The 19,211-nt window shown below is 45.9% G+C and overlaps 3 protein-coding genes across 5 annotated transcripts; 2 read left to right on the top strand and 1 right to left on the bottom strand.

The window, feature by feature from the left end:
- The first annotated feature begins 167 nt into the window (after positions 1-167).
- glt8d1 (glycosyltransferase 8 domain containing 1) lies at positions 168-5,854 on the top strand. Of its 3 annotated transcripts, none has more exons than XR_013844175.1 (9): positions 168-644; positions 1,655-1,877; positions 2,030-2,147; positions 2,234-2,318; positions 2,530-2,642; positions 3,076-3,242; positions 3,412-3,524; positions 3,717-4,134; positions 4,354-5,854. XR_013844175.1 is itself a non-coding variant. In XM_080001368.1 (9 exons), exons 1-9 carry the CDS (start codon positions 382-384, stop codon positions 3,899-3,901), a joined length of 1,119 nt encoding a protein of 372 aa, XP_079857494.1. In that variant the 5' UTR covers positions 168-381; the 3' UTR covers positions 3,902-5,854. The 3 variants fall into 3 exon arrangements, 2 of the variants coding, with proteins under 2 accessions (XP_079857494.1, XP_079857493.1); XM_080001368.1 differs by having other exon boundaries at positions 168-397; positions 546-644; positions 3,717-5,854; XM_080001367.1 differs by having other exon boundaries at positions 3,717-5,854.
- gnl3 (G protein nucleolar 3) lies at positions 5,552-12,042 on the bottom strand. Its single transcript, XM_080001366.1, has 15 exons — positions 11,960-12,042; positions 11,578-11,636; positions 11,304-11,444; positions 10,925-11,044; positions 10,728-10,814; positions 10,112-10,244; positions 9,673-9,776; positions 9,079-9,235; positions 8,510-8,597; positions 8,113-8,290; positions 7,864-8,006; positions 7,503-7,639; positions 6,815-6,939; positions 6,458-6,497; positions 5,552-6,369 (listed from the first exon to the last, which is right to left on the bottom strand). Exons 1-15 carry the CDS (start codon positions 11,970-11,972, stop codon positions 6,269-6,271), a joined length of 1,626 nt encoding a protein of 541 aa, XP_079857492.1. The 5' UTR covers positions 11,973-12,042; the 3' UTR covers positions 5,552-6,268.
- Positions 12,043-13,031: 989 nt separating this feature from the next.
- Positions 13,032-16,615, top strand: LOC307230960 (uncharacterized protein; the record flags this gene model as incomplete). Its single annotated transcript, XM_080001466.1, has 2 exons — positions 13,032-13,212; positions 14,029-16,615. The coding sequence occupies 2 exons, from the start codon at positions 13,032-13,034 to the stop codon at positions 14,937-14,939; spliced, it is 1,092 nt and encodes a 363-aa protein (XP_079857592.1). The 3' UTR covers positions 14,940-16,615.
- Between the last annotated feature and the right edge of the window lie 2,596 nt (positions 16,616-19,211).

Below are 19,211 nucleotides of genomic sequence, written 5' to 3'. Positions count from 1 at the left end.
GTCGTCGTAAATTGACCCGCTATGGATTGAAATGCTATATTTATTACTTTCAATGCGTCTTCCCATCTTATTCATACCGGTTACCCCCCAGCAATTGACCTTTTGAATCGGGCAAATCCGCTGGCGCCTATCGTTGCCAGACCTGGAAGGTAAGGAGGAATGGAGTTTGTTGAGTTGGCACTCGGGCTTCGGCGCTTCGTGTTGTCGGACGCAGCGCAGCGCACAGTTGCACCAAACCTTTGGTTCGAGTCGACGAACGTTGAGGCCAAACTTCTTTCTTTTCTTTTTTTTAAGAGCGAAGTCATTCATAACACCCCCCCCCCGCCCCTGTTGTCCTTTCTCCCTCTCAGATCCGCATAAAAGCCGAACGGTTTGTTTACCATGACACTGAGGAGAGGTGAGTCCGTTTCCCCCAAAACATCCGGCTGCTCGGACGCGTCAGCGCCGACGAATGACTCGACGTGAACGGGCAGAGCGGAGGTTGTCAGAACGTCGGCCTGTGTCCTGCTCTGCGTCCACAGCTGCCCCTCTCCCTGTCTCCCCAGTGAACGTGGTGATCCTGGTGCTGCTGGCGGTGGCGTTCCTGATAATAGTCCAGCGAAATCTCCTGAATCTCAATGACTTTCTGAGGAGGGAAACTCCAGGTGGGTTTGTTCAGGGGCAAGTCCTTGACGTCCTTGCCCCTGTTGTTTTTACCCCGAGTCTTTTTTTTTTTTTTTTTACCTGTGTTGTCAGCATGCAGGGCATACAACAGAGTATTTGTGCCATTGCGTCTAGGACAGAGTTAGTCTGCAAGTGGAGTTCAACTTCTCCACCTGCAATGCAACTCTTAATTCATTCTTTAATCATCATCATCATCAACAACTGCTGCAATAGCTCTGTCCGCGCGGGAGGACAAGAGCACCGTCTTTTTGCCCGAGGAGCATCACCCAGTCCTGGAGAGCGCAAGGAGACAACCCACCCCCACGTGCAGGCATAAGACCCACCCGCAAGCGCAGAACCAGGGCTGCAATGCGCCGAGCATGGACCCGCAGGCCGTGAGCCAGGTCCCGCGCCGACAGACCCACGAGCCGGCAGGGCACCCCCATGCCTGCCAACGACCTGAGCAAAGGCGAGGCCCGCCGTACCGCAACCTGCTAGATGCCCCACCCGGCCACAAGCCCCGAGCACCCGCCCACGTCGCCCGAATGCGCATGCCGCGGGACACCCTGACGTCGTATATCTGTAGGGGTCGGTGACAAACCGCTGTGCCGGAGCCGACCTACCTGAACTAGACGAGCGAAGGCACCGAGGATGGGAAGCAGGAAAGCGGGACGTTTTGTGACATCATCACCCAATACGATGTGTGCAGGGTGTGGCTCTGGGGGGGGAGGGGGCATTTCACATAGGACGCGGTGTGCTGGAATCTGGACTCCATTGGTGCGTGTTGTTTGCTCCACGCAGGATCTGCGCCGGGTGGAGATGAGAGACGGCAAGTAATGCTGCGTTCCATGGGAAAACCGGAAAACTGTCATTCTGACTCGGGCAGGAGAACAAATTCATGCGACGAAACTGGACCGTGTGCATTTCTGGCTGCAGCTTTATTTATAATGTGTTATTGTAAATAATGCAGTGCAGAAAACAGTGTGTAACGTGTCCAGACTTGTCTTCCCAGATGCTGCATCGAGTGGGGTCCTTCCTTTTGAGTCAGAGTTGTCCCCCAACCTCAAACAGTCACAGGACTCAGCCCGGACGAGGGACGAGATACCCGTCATCCTCACCGCCTCCGAGGAAAGGCTCGGCGCTGCGGTGGCCGCAATCAACAGCGTCCACCAGAACAGCAAAGCCAATGTAGTGTTCAACATCGTGACGCTCAACAACACGGTGGATCATCTGAAGTAAGACGCCGATAAAGCACTGTGCACTTATTGAGGTCACCTGACGACGCCCTGTTCATTTGTACACGTCCCCCGTCTAGAAGAAACAAGAGTCAATACGGTTTTGCACGCCTAACCGTCTCACCCGAGGTTTGTGTTTTTGGGGTCATCAGAGCATGGCTGAGTGGGACGAAGCTCAACGACGTCAAATACAAGATCATCGTTTTCAAGCCTGAGATCCTCAACGGGAAGATCGCCAAAGATCCCAATGCGCTGGAAACTGTGAAACCGGTGAGACAAACTTTTTGATCGAAAACAATGAATACACGTTTATTCAATTCCATATTTAATAACATACCTTTTTTTTTCCCCCTCAGTTGACTTTCTCTAGATTCTACTTGCCTGTGTTCTTACCCGATGCTGACAAAGCCATCTACCTGGATGATGATGTCATTGTTCAAGGTAGGATCGCTGTTATCAAAGACGCTATGATGGGGGTTGGGTCTTGAACTCTTTGCTTTTAACGCCCTGTGTCCCAAATGTAAATGTCAAGTCGCCGAAAAATATGATTTTAAACCCGCGCGATGACTTCATCATGAAGAGATGCGCTCCATCCGATGTAAATAAATGAAGTAAAGGGCATGGCGTAAAGTGCTCCGCTCTGTGGCCTCAGGGGACATCCAAGAGCTGTATGAAACCAACCTGAAGCCGGGGCACGCGGCCGCCTTCTCCGACGACTGTGATTCGGTGTCATCCAAGGGCGTCGTGCGAGGGGCCGGCAATCAGGTAGGCGTCTCTACTCGTCGATCCAAGTGGATCCACCCCTCCCTGGTTACTTGCCGACTGATACATTCTCCGGTCGTCCTCCTCCTCCGGTCACGATGGGAGCGCACGGTTCCACACCCTCATCTTCTCTGAAAGCATCAAGATAATCTGTTATGGTGCAAGTTGACATGGCACATCATTTTACATAAACTGTATGTAAATAATTATTGTGAAATGTGCATTTCTTGTGGGATGTGATAGTACCACACCTGCACTATAACTGGACTGGACCCTCTCTAACGGGAGAACCTATCCTGGCTGAGCATGAAAATCAAATTCAACCTGAAATATCACAAGTGTGAACATCAGAAGTGTCCCCGTTGAGAGCCGGCCGAACGGTACGTTTTTTTTAGAAGCCTTGAGTCTGACGGCATGAAGCTGCGTGCTCCGACAGAATAACTACATGGGGTTCCTGGACTTCAAGAAGGACGCCATCAAGAAGCTGGGAATGAGGGCCAGCACGTGTTCCTTCAACCCGGGGGTGATCCTTGCCAACCTGACCGAGTGGAGGACGCAGAACATCACCCGCCGGCTGGAGCACTGGATGGAGCTCAACACACGGTAGGTTGCAGGGGGTCGAACGGCGTCGCGCCTCCTTTTACATCGGAGGTTCATGTGCCGATGGGAAATTAGCCGGAGAAGGCGCAAAGAGTGAATTATCTGAAGGCATTGAATTTGGGATTACCGGAAACACCCTTGGAGATTATTTTTGCTGTCTGTCTCTCACAAGGGAGGACCTGTACAGCAAGACGCTAGCAGACAGCGCTACGACCCCTCCTCTGCTGATCGTCTTCTACAAACATCACTCCTCCATCGACCCCATGTGGCACGTCAGGCACCTCGGTGAGTACCCGGAACCCCTGAGAAGGAATCCATACTTTTCTTATCTCGGCTAAACTGCGACATGTTAATCTGAGCGTTGACATTCACGGAGGCTTCAATTTTTTTCCGTCCCCCGCCTCAAGACAGCGCGTTCCGTTTTATGATGGTACATTCATACAATCCAAGATCTAAACGCTCCGTTTTGCTTTCAAGGCATCACTGGCGCCGGGAACCGCTACTCCCCCCAGTTCGTGCAGGCTGCGAAGCTCCTTCACTGGAACGGACATTACAAGCCGTGGGGGGTCAAATCCTCCTTCTCCGAAGTTTGGGACGAGTGGTACATTCCAGATCCGACGGGAAAGTTTCGCCCGTTACGCAGACACTCGGGAGAGAAGTAGGACGCCGCGTGTGGCGTCCTGTCCGAGCAGGACCGATCCTACGGACGTCTCAGGAACCAATACAAAGCGATGCAATACCACGACACGTGCCATACTTTAAACATGTGAGATACAATCCCACTGACATTCGTGTGGATCCATCTGCACCGGATGTTAAACTGCCACCTATTCATTCCTATCCTATGCATTATACTGTCCCTGGGTTTATCAAACTGTCCCATCCAATAGAAAAGGTGAGTTTTTTTTTTTTTCATGTTCTTTGCATTATGCAGTGGAGTGTTTTTGCTCATCTTTGATACTGTTACCATAATGCCTTCCACGTTACTACGGTCTCTGAACATTAGGACATATGAAGGGTTGTTCTTGTTTGTATTGGATATGTTTTGAGGTCTTTATATTTGCCATATACACCGATCAGCCACAACATTAAAACAACCACTAATACTGTGTAGGTACTCCTCGTTCCAGCAAAACAGCTGTGACCTGTGGAGGCGTGGACTCCACAACTCCTCTGAAGGTGTCCTGTGGTATCTAGCAGCAGATCCTTTAAGTCCAGGAAGTTGTGAGATGGGGGGCCCCCATGGATCAGGCTTGTAGTTCCAGCACATCCATAGATGCTCCATCGGATCGGACCCTAACCCCGCCCATCCACATGATGCAGAAGGAACCTGCAACCTCCATGACCCTGTCACCCTTTCACCGGTTGTCCTTCCTTGGAACCCTTTTGGTAGGTACTAACCACTGCATACCAGGAACACCCCACAAGACCTGTCCCCTTTTGGGGATGCTCCAACCCAGTCGTCTACCGTCACAATGTGGTCCTTGTCAAAGTGGCTCAGATCCTTACGCTGCTTCCAACACATGAACTTCAAGAACTGACTGTTCACGTGCTGCCTCATATATCCCACTGGAACTATATGATCAATGTTATCCACTTCAGTGATTTTAATGTTGTGACTGATCGTGTTTCTCTGCTGCTGAATCATGTAATGCCTACAAATCTGACCTAAACGCTGTGACTAATAATTACCTTGAGGACCACATATTTAAACCACCAGTCATGCCACTATATGCTAGAGATTATCAACGTAAGAGCCATTAAATACATGCTGAAAATCCAAAAAGTTACAAAAATGCTTTGTTTATCCAATTTTGGACATAACCAGACAATTAACAATGATCAAAAACTCTAATCCAAACGCAATGAGTTATATTGAATTAGGCAGGCGAACATATAACTATATACCTCTTGTACAAAATGTAAATATCAATGCAACATTTATTGCAAAAATATCCTAACTACCTGGTTTTGGATAAATGCTAAAGCAGCGCTATGTAACCTATGGGATGTGGCGCCCCTACTGTTGTGAAACTCCAGTGTCCATGAAGATTGTTTTTTCACTCGACAAATTTGAACCATATCAGTCACGTTTCAATAAGTCTGTTACAAACAAAGATAATGTACATCTAGGTTACAACAGCACCCTGCTACCTGTCAGCAGTAGCAGGGGGCCTAGGTACCAGATGTGCTCACACAAGCCAGTCAAGAGGGTGAAACAAACCCTGTGGGGCAATGAAAGTGAGCGCAGGCGCATGCCATCAGGGAGGTGGAGCAGGTACAATAAGTATTATTAATGGACATTGACCGGCAAGCTTATAATTGATTTAATATACATTTTACCAGGCGAAAGAACAGTAATCGCCAGATCCAAACACAGAGCTGACAAAAAGCGCTAGGCTCTTTTCCTGCCGTTTGATACCCGAACACAGAAGTTACATAATGCAAGAACAGCATTCTCCGCTGGAAACAAACAACTTTCCATATAGCCGTTAACACTTGCACAGAATTTGTTTGCGGTAGTCAACATTTTTACTCTTGTAAAAGTACTTGCTTAACATTTGTATATGACATCCTTTTGTATATGAGCTTTAATAAATCTTGCCTTAAACAATTGATATGGCTGTTTTTATACTGTGCTCTGCCATTAGCAGACTGCCACACGGAGATGAGCTTGGAAACCAGTTATAAAAATTTTTATCTCTTGAGTAACAGGGTTCTTTAATTACATGGACGCTATATACACACACACACAATCTGCATCGTGTAATCAATCACCCCCGCGACAAAGATTGAACGTCAGTCAAAAACGGCTCGGCCTTCCATCGGACTCCATGACGGAAAGGCAAAATGTACAGAGTAGGTCAGAACTAGGTCATAGACACGCAGGGCAGTCAGTCTTTTAAGAAGACCAATCTGCTGCAACGAAATATGTGCATGTCCAATGACTTCCTGCCCACCACAGATCCAAAGACATCCACCAGGAATATGGATGGGTATAGAGTTCAGAGGAAGTGCCGGAGTAGAGATCACTTAAAATCTGTGTTGAAATCATAGGCGTCGTCTGTTGGGAGCGTGGAGATGCTGATGTCAACTGGGACCGTCCTGAACTGCACTCTGCTCTGTTTATCTGTGGAGGGGGAGGGCATCATTAGTTCATATGATCTGGCCGAACGAGAGCATGTTAGCACATATTTATGATCAGTTATAGAAATTACTTTTAGGCTTCTGTTCCAAATCCTCATTGATGTCTTCAAGCTGAAAGAACAGGAATCATTAATAAAAATAAAAAAATCAAAATATAACAAAAATAAGCCCCTGTGTCAACCAGAAGAGGTGAGCTGCCTCAGCCTCTTTCTAACCAGCAGGATCAGCGTTGGATTAGAAAGTCTTCATTATGAAATCAAGACTTTTAGTTTTGTCCTCATTTCCACGCTGGTATGCAGAACAAAATTGCCATTTTTAATTTCTGGAGCCAAACTGATGGCATCCATCCAACAATTTAGTTATGATAGCACCTTTAAAAAAAAAAAAAAAAAAAAAATCAAAACATGCAGGTGACACGATCCACGTACCTTCTGTGTCTCTAGCGCTGCAGGGGCAGGTTTCTCCTCAGGGGCGGCAGTGACACTCAACAGGCCTGCGGTGGGGCCTTGAGAAATGAAGGCCATGCTGCTGGCCTTGTTGGGAAACTTGACACCTGACATGGGGGGGGGGGGGGGGGGAATTTCAGAACAAACTATCCTTCAGCACCATGTTTAAAATGTTAGGCATTGTATTGTTGATAAATGTAAAGCAGTCACGTTACTGAAGTGACCAGGGACTTAAAATCATGTTATGTACACGCCCCTTTGTCTGGTGTTGGCACTGATCGGCTCAGTCAACAAATTGATCAATGTAAATTGACACATATATATATATATATATATATATATATATATATATATATATATATATATATATATATATATATATATATATATATATATATATATATATATATATATATATATATATATTTATATTTATATATTTATATTTATATATTTATATTTATATATTTATATTTATATATATTTATATATATATATATATATATATATATATATATATATATATATATATATATATATATATATATATATATATATATATATATATAAATAAAGAAAACTCTATAGACCGGTAGTGAAAACAAGAAGCTAAAAGTTGTTATAAGTCCACAGCTCAAACTATTGAGCTGAACAGTACCAACAGCTGCACCTTTAAGAGTCTCTTGGTTGCCAGTTTTTAGTATCTGTAGATTCCAGCCCTCGCGCATCTCTGCAACGGCGGCGTCCGTCAGGTCGGAAGGGAGGCCGGGCGTCTCTGGCACCTTGCTGTGGTAGCTCAGCTTTGCTCTGAAACAATATTGAATAATAGATCCAGTTTGACAACGGACAGTTTCATCGGTTGTTAAGTGTGACCTTAACGTCAACAGCCCACATCTGTGTGTGGATCAGCGTTGGATTAGAAAGTCTTCATCGTGAATCAAGACTTGAGGGTTGTCCTCATTTCCACATCAATGGGGGCCTGTGACAGCCGTGGACTTTTCGAATCGTTGCGGTGAAACGTGAGAACTCACCCTGTCCACTCGTCAAGGACAGTAGTTGCTGCCTTCTCCACGTTAGCCTGTCCGCCCTTCAGCAGATAGCTGCGCTTTTTGGCAAACAACGTTAGAAATTCCAATGAGTTCCTGAAGTTGGGGACGTTGTATTGGAGCATTATCTGAAACGACACGTGAGACCGGTTTTAACAGAAGAGCATCACTGCTCCTGACCTCTTAACATTTCAGCACGTTCAACTCATTGAATGCACCGGCAAATCTCCCAACCTGTGTGCTGTCACACTGCTTGAGCAGAGTTCTGACGGCTTCCAGCACGTTCTCCTCGCCCTCCTCCACCCGCAGGCTCCTCAGGGCCAAAGAGGCCGGCGGGTTGGACGGCGACGCCACGATTCCAGGGCTGTCAAGCAGCTTCAAGTTCTTCAGGACGGAGACGTCCTGCATGGACCTGGTGAGACAGCGGGGGGGGGGGGGGGGGGGGGGGGGAATGATCCACGACTCAGACGACACTTTACTCACCCCAGAGGGGGACACTCAAGAATGCTTTCATGTATTTTATATACATTCAACAATGTAAGCGCAGGACGATTTATACTGTTCAAATCAATAATATACACGTAGAACATAACGGGAGAAAATATTTGTTATGTCACTACTTGATACTCACTTGGTCATGCCTCTCTTGAGCCCCACACCGCACACCCGTAAGCCCTTCACAGTGTTGATCAGGCTGCTCTTCCCCACGTTGGGGAAGCCTGCGGGTGGCACAGAGAATGAGCATGTTTACAATTCAATTTGTTGTGGCCAAGTAAGCGACAGACATCCAACTGAACCATCAGTTAGAATTCAACCCGTATCACCGAGAGAGAACCCTTGAATTGAACGAAGACCCATCTCTTCAGACTATACCTGGCCCTGCACTGGTTCGTTTACCCCATGAGGATCTTTCCCCCTTTAACTTTCCTTTAATCTAACCAAAAAACAAACAAGCTGACTTCTAACTCTACTAGTCCTACTTATTTCTAGAGAATATTGAATGCTGGCTGTGTCTGCAGTATACAGTGGCTTGATACTACTGAGAATATGTACAGATAATTTTGGACAAAAGCGTCTGCTAAATGACAACGTAATGAATATGACCCCCCTCCCCCCCTCCACAAAACCATTTGTCATCTTGGGAAAGTGATGACATGGAAGTAAAATCCTAATTAATGCACTAACAGAAAACTCATTTACCAACGACGCCGACTTTGAGAGCGCCTTCGCTCTGCGTGGTAGCCAGGCGACTTTCCAGGAGACGGAGAAGACAGGTGTTGCCGAAGGAGGCCGCTGCTCGGGACATGTCCGGGACTTCAAGTGAGGCGGTAATCCTCTTTTTCCTTTTCTTCTGTTGCTGAAGACGGAGGACAGAAGGTGTAAGCACTTTAACACAATACCTCCCAGACAGACAACTTGCTGGGCAATTTGTACACTTAAAGCCCCATTCCAGCTCGCTAAGCTTTCTGAAGAAACAACCGGGCACTATGAAACCGCAGCGGCTAATGAGATAATGCTGCTTGTTTACATCAGCAACTGATCAACATTTTTAGTGCAGGTCCCCAATGTGTTATAAAAGATAAAACTGCTTTAAACACGGTTTCTAAAACAACCCCGTGGCAAATCTGGATGTTCACAAACACACAGCGGCTCCTGCTGTGTCTCACAGAGCCAGTAAATTGTGTTTTTGTTTATTCTTGGAGGTGTAAACCGGTTGTAACAGCACTACACACGCTGCTCAACCTTCTCAGTCCTCATCACGTAGGTTTTTTCTGGACGGACTGCATTACCTACCACTGCTTTGTTGACAATCTGTGCTGACGCCTTGAACGCTACAACCGGAAACTCCTGCTGTAGATACTGTATCCACCGCTCCACATTCTCTTTAGGCACCAAATCTGGAATAAATTCAAATAGGTCAGATATAACATCCAGCGTGCTTTCAGACCTGTTTTCCAATCTATTTGCTTCCGTCAAATACACCATTAGTGGATATTTTTAAAGAACAAGTTGTGTTCCAATGCAGACATTTAATTGAACATTATCTTATAAATTCCTGGTTCACCATCGATACTGCTTACTGATACAAATACTCATATCCACAATTCTGTGAAGAAAAAAAAACATCCTATGAAAGTACGTATTACATTAAACCCCCCGCCCCCCCCAAAAAAATCCATATTTTAACCCAATGTGGTAAACTCAGATCTCTGTCAGTCTTTTTTAAATTTACCTATTTTGGTTAATACAAACAGCAGCTTCTTGTCTTGTCTCTGCAGCACAGCTTCCTCAAGCTGCGGGCACCTGGAACCCAGCGGATCCCGGGCATCCAACACCTCCAAGATGACACTGGATTCATTGATAACCTGGAATGGGACATGGAACATCTTTTTTATACTATCCAGTGGATTTCAACATAAGACATCGCAATTGGACAATAACTCAACTAAGGAGCAGTAAAAACCTATACCTAATATCAGCATCAGTGAGAGCAAATTGTGCATTGGCTTTGTAACAATATATCTAAATATATGTAGTCACATAAACATATGTGCACACACATAATGAACACAATCTCATAAAGCACCAGTCACATCTTTATTTCAGCGCAGTGTTCATTCCCACAGACACATGTAGGTGCAAACTCCTTCCTATGTCATAATGCAAACCATGACCATATAAACTTGTGTGTCCTGAATAAACTGTTCGTCTCAGGGAGCTTCTCTTGAGCAAATCTCTGATCCGACCCCCGTACAAGCTAAAACTAACGTCAGTCTACCTCTTTATTTGAAAACCACTGACCGACAAACTGCAGATTAAAGCGACCCTTTAAAGATAACCCGTCTTACCTTATTTAACTCCGAACAAAGACACGGTTTTGAACTTCTGTTTAGGTTCAGGGCGGCCCGTTTTGCAGATAGCTTCTCAGCCTTATCCTGTGGAAAAGGGGAATGCATTAGAAGATTATACTGGGGCTTTAAAGCAACAACACAAGACAAATGTACAAAACCGATTAATGATTCTGGTGTGGATCTGTGACCCTTACCGTCCGAGCCTTCTTGACCTCAGGACCTGCTTCTTTGCTGGCAGCATCCTTCTCCTTTTTCCTCTTATTTGCTCGGCCTTCTTTTTTCTCTTGCTTTTTCTTTTCTTTTTCTGCTTCAAGCTACAAAATAGGCATTTTATCATTTCTGCATAGTAAACACCACTGTAATTCCTTACCTGTAGATATAGCTCAAATATATCAGTTAATGTGAGTTTAAATTCCACAAAGCTGATTGTGAAAGCTGACATTCCACCACAAGCTACAGACAATTTCCTTTATAATAATATATACCCTTCGTGGTTGCATTACTTCACATCATTTTAAGAAAAAAAAAAGATAAAGATGGTAAAGAAGGGAACAATATTCTTCGTTTCTTTACCTTCAACCTCCGTTGCTCCGCTTCCCTGAGAACCTCCTCTTTGAAGGGAGCGATGCTGGGCACCCCGGGGTCCTTCTTCACTCGCTTTGTCACCCCTTTCTTTTTGGCGTCTTTTCGAAGTTTTTTGTGGTGCTCTCGCACCTGGAGGAAAAGAACAAACAAGCAAACGTATGTCACCTCCACAAATAAACAAGTCCACGAATTGATATAAATATGCAGAATTTGATGTTGATTTTTTGATATTTGATCTGAATTTGACATGTTGATCACTTGCCTTTTTTTCTATCTTGTAGCGTTTGGAACATGAGACCCTCTTACTCGCTTTCTTTAACTCTAGAGGAGGAAATTGAAACAGTTTCACTGGTTAAAGATATTATACTTGTATAACAGCCAAACATACTTATAAAACATAATAAAGGTAATAATAATAATAATAAAATAACTATCCTCACAGCATGCTAGTCGCCACATGTGCGTGCTACACCTCGTGCGCCATGTAGCATGCGGTGTCGGTCGACCAAAGACCTTTTCGTTAATCATCAAATATCAACCGTTCTTGGAAAACCACGAAAGCTAAAACTATAAAAACATTCATATTTATTCTTAACGTCATTACTTTAACTTGGTTTTAGAGCCGTGTCGCTCTGCGGACTTACTCGGTCGCTTCATGTCGGAGGCGAGTTACGCTGTGCACGTGGGGCGGCGGCCCAGCCTTACTTCCGCCGACTTCCGGTTCCGGTTGGTTGTCCCGCCACCTCCTGGACTGGAGGGATATTTTATTTTGTTTTGATTTAGGGGACGATACCGACCACTTATTACGTTTATATTTTATATATATATACATATAAATATAATCTGGATATACTCCCATACAAATAAATATATATATATATATATATATATATATATATAAAATAATAATCTGGATGCTCCTATATAAATAAATAAATATATATATATATATATATATAAAATAATAATCTGGATGCTCCTATATAAAAAAAAAAAAAAAAAAAAAAAAAAAAAATATATATATATATATATATATATATATATATATATATATATATATATATATATATATATATACACATATAATAATCTGGATATGCTCCTATAACAAAACAAAACAAAAAAAATTATATATATATATATATATATATAATAATCTGGATATACTGCTATATAAATAAATAAATAAATATATAAATAAATATATATATATAAAATAATAATCTGGATATGCTCCTAAATAAATAAATAAATAAATAAATAAATAAATAATCTGGATATGCGCCTATATAAATATATATAGTGTGTATATATATATATATATATATAATAAATATATACACACACACATACACTGAACCTAATTTTCAGAAATTGCGAGGAGGTCAGAGTACGCTCGGTGTAACGTCTGTGCAGCACCATGGGAGTGAAGACACTTCATCACACTGAACGGAACCTGCCTCCAGCTCGAGCCCCGCGCTGCACGCGTCTCAAACGGCGCACACGGCGCCGTTTCAGACGGTGGCGCGTTTACTCGCGCCGTTACGGTAGCGGCGCGGCGGGGGCGCCCGGCGTCACGTGACCACGCAGCGCGTCGGGCTTTTTTTTTTTTTTTTTTTTTTCCTGTTTTTTTTTTTTTTTGTTTTTTTTTTCCGGGTCCGTTTCGGGGCGACACGGTGGTGCGCGCGAGCCTTCCCCCCCCCCCCTAAAAACAACATGACCAAGCTGCAGTTCCTCAACGTCTTCCTGACCGAGCGCCTCATGCTCGCCGCGCAGGAGATCTACAAGTCCGTGGAGGACACCATCCTGGAGTACCAGGAGGAGATAGCGCTGCGGGAGCGGGAGAACGACCATCTGCGGCGCAGGCTGCGGGACGCTGGCATCGAGATATGGCCAGGTTGCTAGCGCACACGCTAACGCTACATGCTAACGCTACGTGCTAGCCGTCCGTCCGTCCTCCCTCCACCACCGCCGCCGCCGCCGCCGCCGCCGCCACCACCGCCGCCGCCGCCACCCCACCTCCGCGGCGTGCCGAGCTCACCGCGCTTCGACACGGCCCCCGCGGCTCCGTTATTGACGAGGCTGTGAACTGATATCGCGTCTCTTAAGTTTCCGCGCCGGTTAAACCAGCACACGCGAGCTAAAGGCTAAAAGGGCTAACGCGCTGCACCGGAGAAGCGTCTCTCTAGGCTAGTTAGGTAGCAACCTTTGTTCGTTAGCCGGCTAACTCAAGCTAAGATGTGGATGGAGAGATCGATAGACGGACACTATATTCACCCCCGGAGTCATTTCGCCGCTTACAGCCAAAACAACACACATTACATTAAAGCAATAGGCAACGATAATAAAATAATAAGCGCGACAAGTAGAACGAACCCAATAAGATATAAAATAAAACGGACACAATTGGCAGCACACAATAAACCAATAACAAACAAATAAATGCATTGGAAATGTACAATAAATCAAAAAAATATAACAACAAACACATGTAACAACAATTAACACAAAAAACAGGAATTGTACAAGTTTGCATTCGTGCATAAAATACATCTGTACATATATTATCTACTAGAGATGCATTCCTTTATGTTTTTGCTCTTTGCATTAACAGTGCATTTAGTCAGTATTTCAGGAATATTTCATGTTTCTGCTCCGTTCGTACAGTTATTTGTAGGCGCTAACGTGCTCTTCCCTCCCGCCGTGTCCCCAGACCGCCCGTCCATGGCCCTGATGGAGGATGAGGACGGTGAGCAGCCGCGGCGGGAATGGAGCCCCAGCATGGGCCACGAGGAGCGCCTCCCGCTCCAGGTCAAGGAGAAGAGGGAGCTGAGGAGCAGCCAGGGGGAGGAGCAGCTCCGCCCGCACGGGTCGTGCAGCACGCCGGAGTCCATGTTCACCCCGCCCCGCGTCTGCAACGAGTATCCCCAGGACGCCCCCCACTCCTCCAGCCTCCCCCAGAGCCAGGGCGTGGAGAATCGGGAGCGGGACCCCGCACCCAGGAGCTCCTCCCGACACGTGAAGGCGGAGGGCGGGAGCCACAGAGGTTCGACCTCCTCCAACAGCGCCCCTCAGCCCCTCGCTCCGGTCAACCCGAATTGCTCCAACGAGAACATTGATATCACCGGCGTCGAGAACGGGGGGCAGCTGTCGGGGTCTAAGGGAGGCGCCGGCGGCAGCAGGGGACAGGGCTCCCACATGCGCAGCCAGGGCGCCAATGCCGTGGACTGCCCGAACCAAAAATCCCCTCTGCAAGGCCACATGTCGTCCTTCTGCTGCAAGGTGTGCGGCGAGGCGTTCAGTCACGTGGGCCACTTGCACGTGCACGTACAGGTCCACACGCGGGAAAAGCCCTACCGCTGCGGCGTGTGCGGCAAGTGCTGCAGCTCCTCCGGCCGCTTGCAGGAGCACCAGCGCAGCCACACGGGGGAGAAGCCCTTCCGCTGCCAGATTTGTGGCAAGGGCTTCACCCAGATGGCACATCTGAAAGTGCACATGAGGATCCACACCGGGGAGAAGCCGTACAGCTGCCCGGTGTGCGGCAAGTGCTTCAGCCGCTCCGACAAAATCAAACGGCACCTCCAGACCCACAGTCGCGAGGGAACCTACTTCTCAGGGCAATGAAACGCCTGTTTTGTTGAACCGGTTAATTTGTGAATCACATTGACATGGGACTCTTTTTAACAGCTAAAACCGCTGCCATTGAGGAAAGGCTTTCTCTTACAAAGAACTAGGTATCCTACAAGTCTTGGAGAATGTTTTTATCCAACATAATATTTTCCCATGCCATAGTCACTGCAATAGAATTTGTATTAGTGTAGTACGTCATTTATTTTTTTACTTGTCACTGATATAAACTCTAAGACACTGTTTGAGTTATTAGCTAGCCTTATGAATTATTTAGCCTTTCTTTAGTCATATAGTTAGCATGAAGTCTTCCACACATGCCTTGAAACTGAGATGCGCTCAGAACTGCAACAAGGTGCAGATTTGAAAGCTAAAATAGTCTTGAATATTTTTCACACACTCCTGAAATCCAGCAGTCAATTGTGTATCCAATACATACCGGAGATAAAAACGTACGGACGAAACTAACACCCATGTAATGACTAGTTACAAAGGGTCCAGATACAATATATTTGTTCCACTTTTTTGGTTTTGCAGATTTTTATTTGCACAATAACCCGAGAATGAAATGTCTTAGTGATGAAAGCCTTCTTTGATCTCTTTAGCCGATTCTAGTGGATAGTTTGTATTTTTTTAACCTAACAATTAAATGCTGTCACACACAAGGCCATGTATACTTTATTATGCGGCATTTATAGTCTGGTACTAAACTAATAGCTTTCCTAAAACAATGGACTAATGCCCCAAAAGATCATTATGACTTCCAGGAAGGGTTTTAAAAACAAGTCGGATAGTCACACTTGTCATTTCCCCCCAAAACCAGATTACTGGAATGTTTTGTTGCGTTGTTGAAGAACACGGTACCAGCATCTCAAGGTCATTACTTCATGCTGTCACCGGGGTCTTGGAGAAATCTCCCGAGACCGCGTCACCATTTTGTAAGATAACGTGATGTCGTGTAACATGCAGCTATTCCCGATCCGTCGAGAATTTAGGACATTTAAGCGTCATTTTGTACGGCCTGCACTATGGCATCTCTCCGAACCGAAGAACTCTGCTCAAACAGGGCCACACAGTATTAACCAGACCCGGAGGCTTTTCCCTGAGGGTTCGTCAGGGCGACTCCTTCTATGTTCGACGATGTTTCTGCGCCAGTTCAGTTTTTTCAAATTTATTTTTATTTTTTACTTTTATTTTTCCCCGGCTCATTGCGGACAATTGAATACTTCATCGTGGAATCACCAACACGCCGAGCTGTTACCTCCTCCTCTCAGGACTAATGCTGCATTCATGTCATGTGGGAAGAGTCGTTAATACAAGCAACGTTTAATTCCTCACAAGGCGAAATTACAAGTCAGAAACTCAGGGTGCCAATTTTGAGCCCAAATGCAGTAGAACAGCAAAATCTCCCAAACAAAAAAAAAATCCCACTTTACGTACAAAAACAATACTTGATTCCCGCACGGCATGTCATTTATAATGAAATATATCGGAGGCGGTAGAATTGCTTCCAAACGGGCCGAGTCCCGCTCAAGGTTTCCCTTCATGTCTTGAATGCAGCATGAAATGACTGCAAGACGTCCTCCAAGCTGACCAGCAACCCCTTCTTTTTTAGTCGACTCTGGGACACCATTTCTCTGACACCCTTACATATTACTGTACAGTGTTGTATCATCGTGTATTAAATGTTATTTTTTAATAAAGTAGCAAATGAGTATGAACAGAAATGGAGTCTTTATCATTTGAAGATCCCTGTACGGGAATGGAGTCTTTATCGTTTGAAGATCCCTGTGACAACTTGAAAAGTGCACGTTCTGTTTTAACCACGCCGCTTCATGTGCGATTTTGGCAGCCTGTCGCTACCACAACGTGAAAGCTTTCAATCTGTGGTTGCAAATATCCAGCCGGAGAGATCTTGATTTGTGTACCTGTTGCATTTTAAAAAACGATTAACTGTGTTTCTGCGGTGTTACTGTTTTTTAGTCTCCTGCTATATCGGCAATATCATTGTCCAAATTCCACTGACGGACTCCTCTGGCTTGGACATTTCATAATTGGCATCAAGCTCAATTCATGCCTAGAAAAACGGTCTTATCAACGACGTCTGACCGGCTCCAGTTTCCCACCGTCTCCAAGTGTTAAACTGGTGTTGTCAGCCCCGTCTTCCCCGGAGGACAAAATGCTCCTGGCTGCAGGAGACGGACAGGTCTGTTTCACATTACCGAGGATCAAGCTGTTAAAACTGCCAATGCTGCTCAAGTTGTGGCGCCCGGGACGTCGAGACTCCTCTCGTTTGGTTTAAGGTGTGATTTGGAAATGTGAAAACCACGCCAGCAGTGCAGGACAGGCTGACATCGATCCGGCCTCCCCATTCTGAGATAATTACATTCCTCTTGCGCTCACTTAAATTGACGCTTCAGTCCATACTTTTCAATCCATTCTTATTTTTACTTTTTAAAACGGATGGATTTGGGCCGCCAACCGCGCGTGTCCACGTACTGCGCGGGAACCCGGCGTTCACAGCTGATCTCCACTCAATGCAAACGGGGGATACGCGACCAATTATCGTTATCGCAGATGACACAAGGACCTTCGCTGCGGAGCTTTGTCCACTTCGCCCAAAGTGTCACCGACGTCAATCGAGTCTGACGAGGGCACCGAAATGAGGCGACCCCCGCCCGCCGGAGGATTTGACTCGTTATTCTGCACTGACTCCGGCGGCGTTCATAAAGAACACGGGGCTGGAGCGTCGACCATTATGACAGGACCGTTTCCGCGCTGCACTCTTTATCTCAGAGATCGGGGGAGGGGTGGGGAGGGGGTGGGGGCGTCCAATGTTTTCCAGACTCCGGCTATCTCCGGCTCCGTCAGGCCTTCCTCTGCTCGTTTCGGGACCCCGCCCTCCGGGGCCGGAGGTGTGAGGGCTGGGCCTCGTTCCGCCGACAACTGTCCCCGCCCACATGCATTGTTTTACGGTTTTCCCATCTCGTCAGTGAGCGGCGTGGCTCTCTCTTTGGCGAATCTTGAGAGTTGTCACCACGTGCGCTTTGACCGCGGCCTCGTTCCCAGACTCGCAAAACAAAGTTGTTCTCGAGGTACAGCTGCCAGCGCGTCGCTTCAACCTTTTCTTCACAAAGTGTCATCGCCGTCGTCGGCAGCCCTGGCGACCTGCATATTGCCATTGCAAAAAAAATATACAATAATAATAATAATAATTGAACCGATCACACTTATTGTACCCCGAGAACAAATTTGTTTTGTGAGTCTGGGAACGAGGCCGCGGTCAAAGCGCACGTGGTGACAAATTTCAAGATTCGCCAAAGAGACAGCCACCCCCCTTACTGACGAGATGGGAAAACCGTAAAACAATGTATGTGTGCGGGGACAGTTGTCGCCACACACATAGGCTCCACTACCTTCGGTACTGTATGTAGCATACTGTACCGCATACTGTGTCACTGGTCAGGGTTGTTCATGATGCCGTATTGCTGCGCCGTACTGTTGTATACTGTGCTGTATTATCCCACAAACACTACCTCACTTCATTCACGCTCTTTAATGCACATATCTGTATATACATAATTGCCTATGCCATATACATAAGCCTATTCCTTTATCTATTCCATTTTATTTTATTTTATTTTATTCTATATATTTTTATTTATTCTATAAGTATTTGACTTACTGTATTACGTTTTAGGAGTCAGTTAGTTGGTCTAGTAGAAAGACATTTTCCTAGGACATATTGTGTGTTATCACCGGGTGCGTTGCATTACATTTCACTGCATATATGTATGAAAGTATGTATATGTATGTGACGAATAAACCTCTTGAATCTTGAATTAAACGCGAAACATGGGAGCTTTTGGAGCCACTTCTAAGCATCCGACGGGGAACGTCGCGGCTTTTCCTCCACATAATTGCAAAGTGTTTGGAAATGCCACGAGAGTTGAACGGAATGTTTCATCGGCCGGACGCTTGCTTAAGTGACAGGCCAAGCGATCAGACCAGAAAAAAAACGACCAACCCGAACGGGCCCAGGTTTCAATGCATTTCAACAACAACTACAAACACCAGATGGCGCAGTTCCAGTGTGAATGTGTTTGAGAGCCCTGTTCCAAACCCACCCCAAGGCCTCGTGACCCCGTGACCCCCAGACGATCTGCTCGCGGTCCCTTTCAAATGGGCGATGACTAGCCCCCCTTGGCCCCCGGGCTAAAGGGGAAAAAACGGTGTTGTCGCGGGGCAACGGGGTTGGAAATTCGCATC

The sequence above is a fragment of the Zeus faber genome, assembly GCF_960531495.2.
Source record: "Zeus faber genome assembly, chromosome: 5".
NCBI lineage: Eukaryota > Metazoa > Chordata > Actinopteri > Zeiformes > Zeidae > Zeus > Zeus faber.
This window is presented reverse-complemented; position numbering and strand designations above follow the sequence as displayed.

Bases quoted from the DNA above. Each gene is read 5' to 3' on its own strand.
- glt8d1 (XM_080001367.1), top strand. From the start codon at position 452: ATGACTCGACGTGAACGGGCAGAGCGGAGGTTGTCAGAACGTCGGCCT. The intron at 645-1,654 runs GTGGGTTTGTTC...TTGTCTTCCCAG, and splicing joins TCTGAGGAGGGAAACTCCAG to ATGCTGCATCGAGTGGGGTC. The intron at 2,319-2,529 runs GTAGGATCGCTG...CTGTGGCCTCAG, and splicing joins TGATGATGTCATTGTTCAAG to GGGACATCCAAGAGCTGTAT.
- gnl3 (XM_080001366.1), bottom strand. The intron at 8,598-9,078 runs GTAAATGAGTTT...TGCCACCCGCAG, and splicing joins TCTCAAAGTCGGCGTCGTTG to GCTTCCCCAACGTGGGGAAG. The intron at 6,370-6,457 runs GTAATTTCTATA...CCCCCTCCACAG, and splicing joins TTTGGAACAGAAGCCTAAAA to ATAAACAGAGCAGAGTGCAG.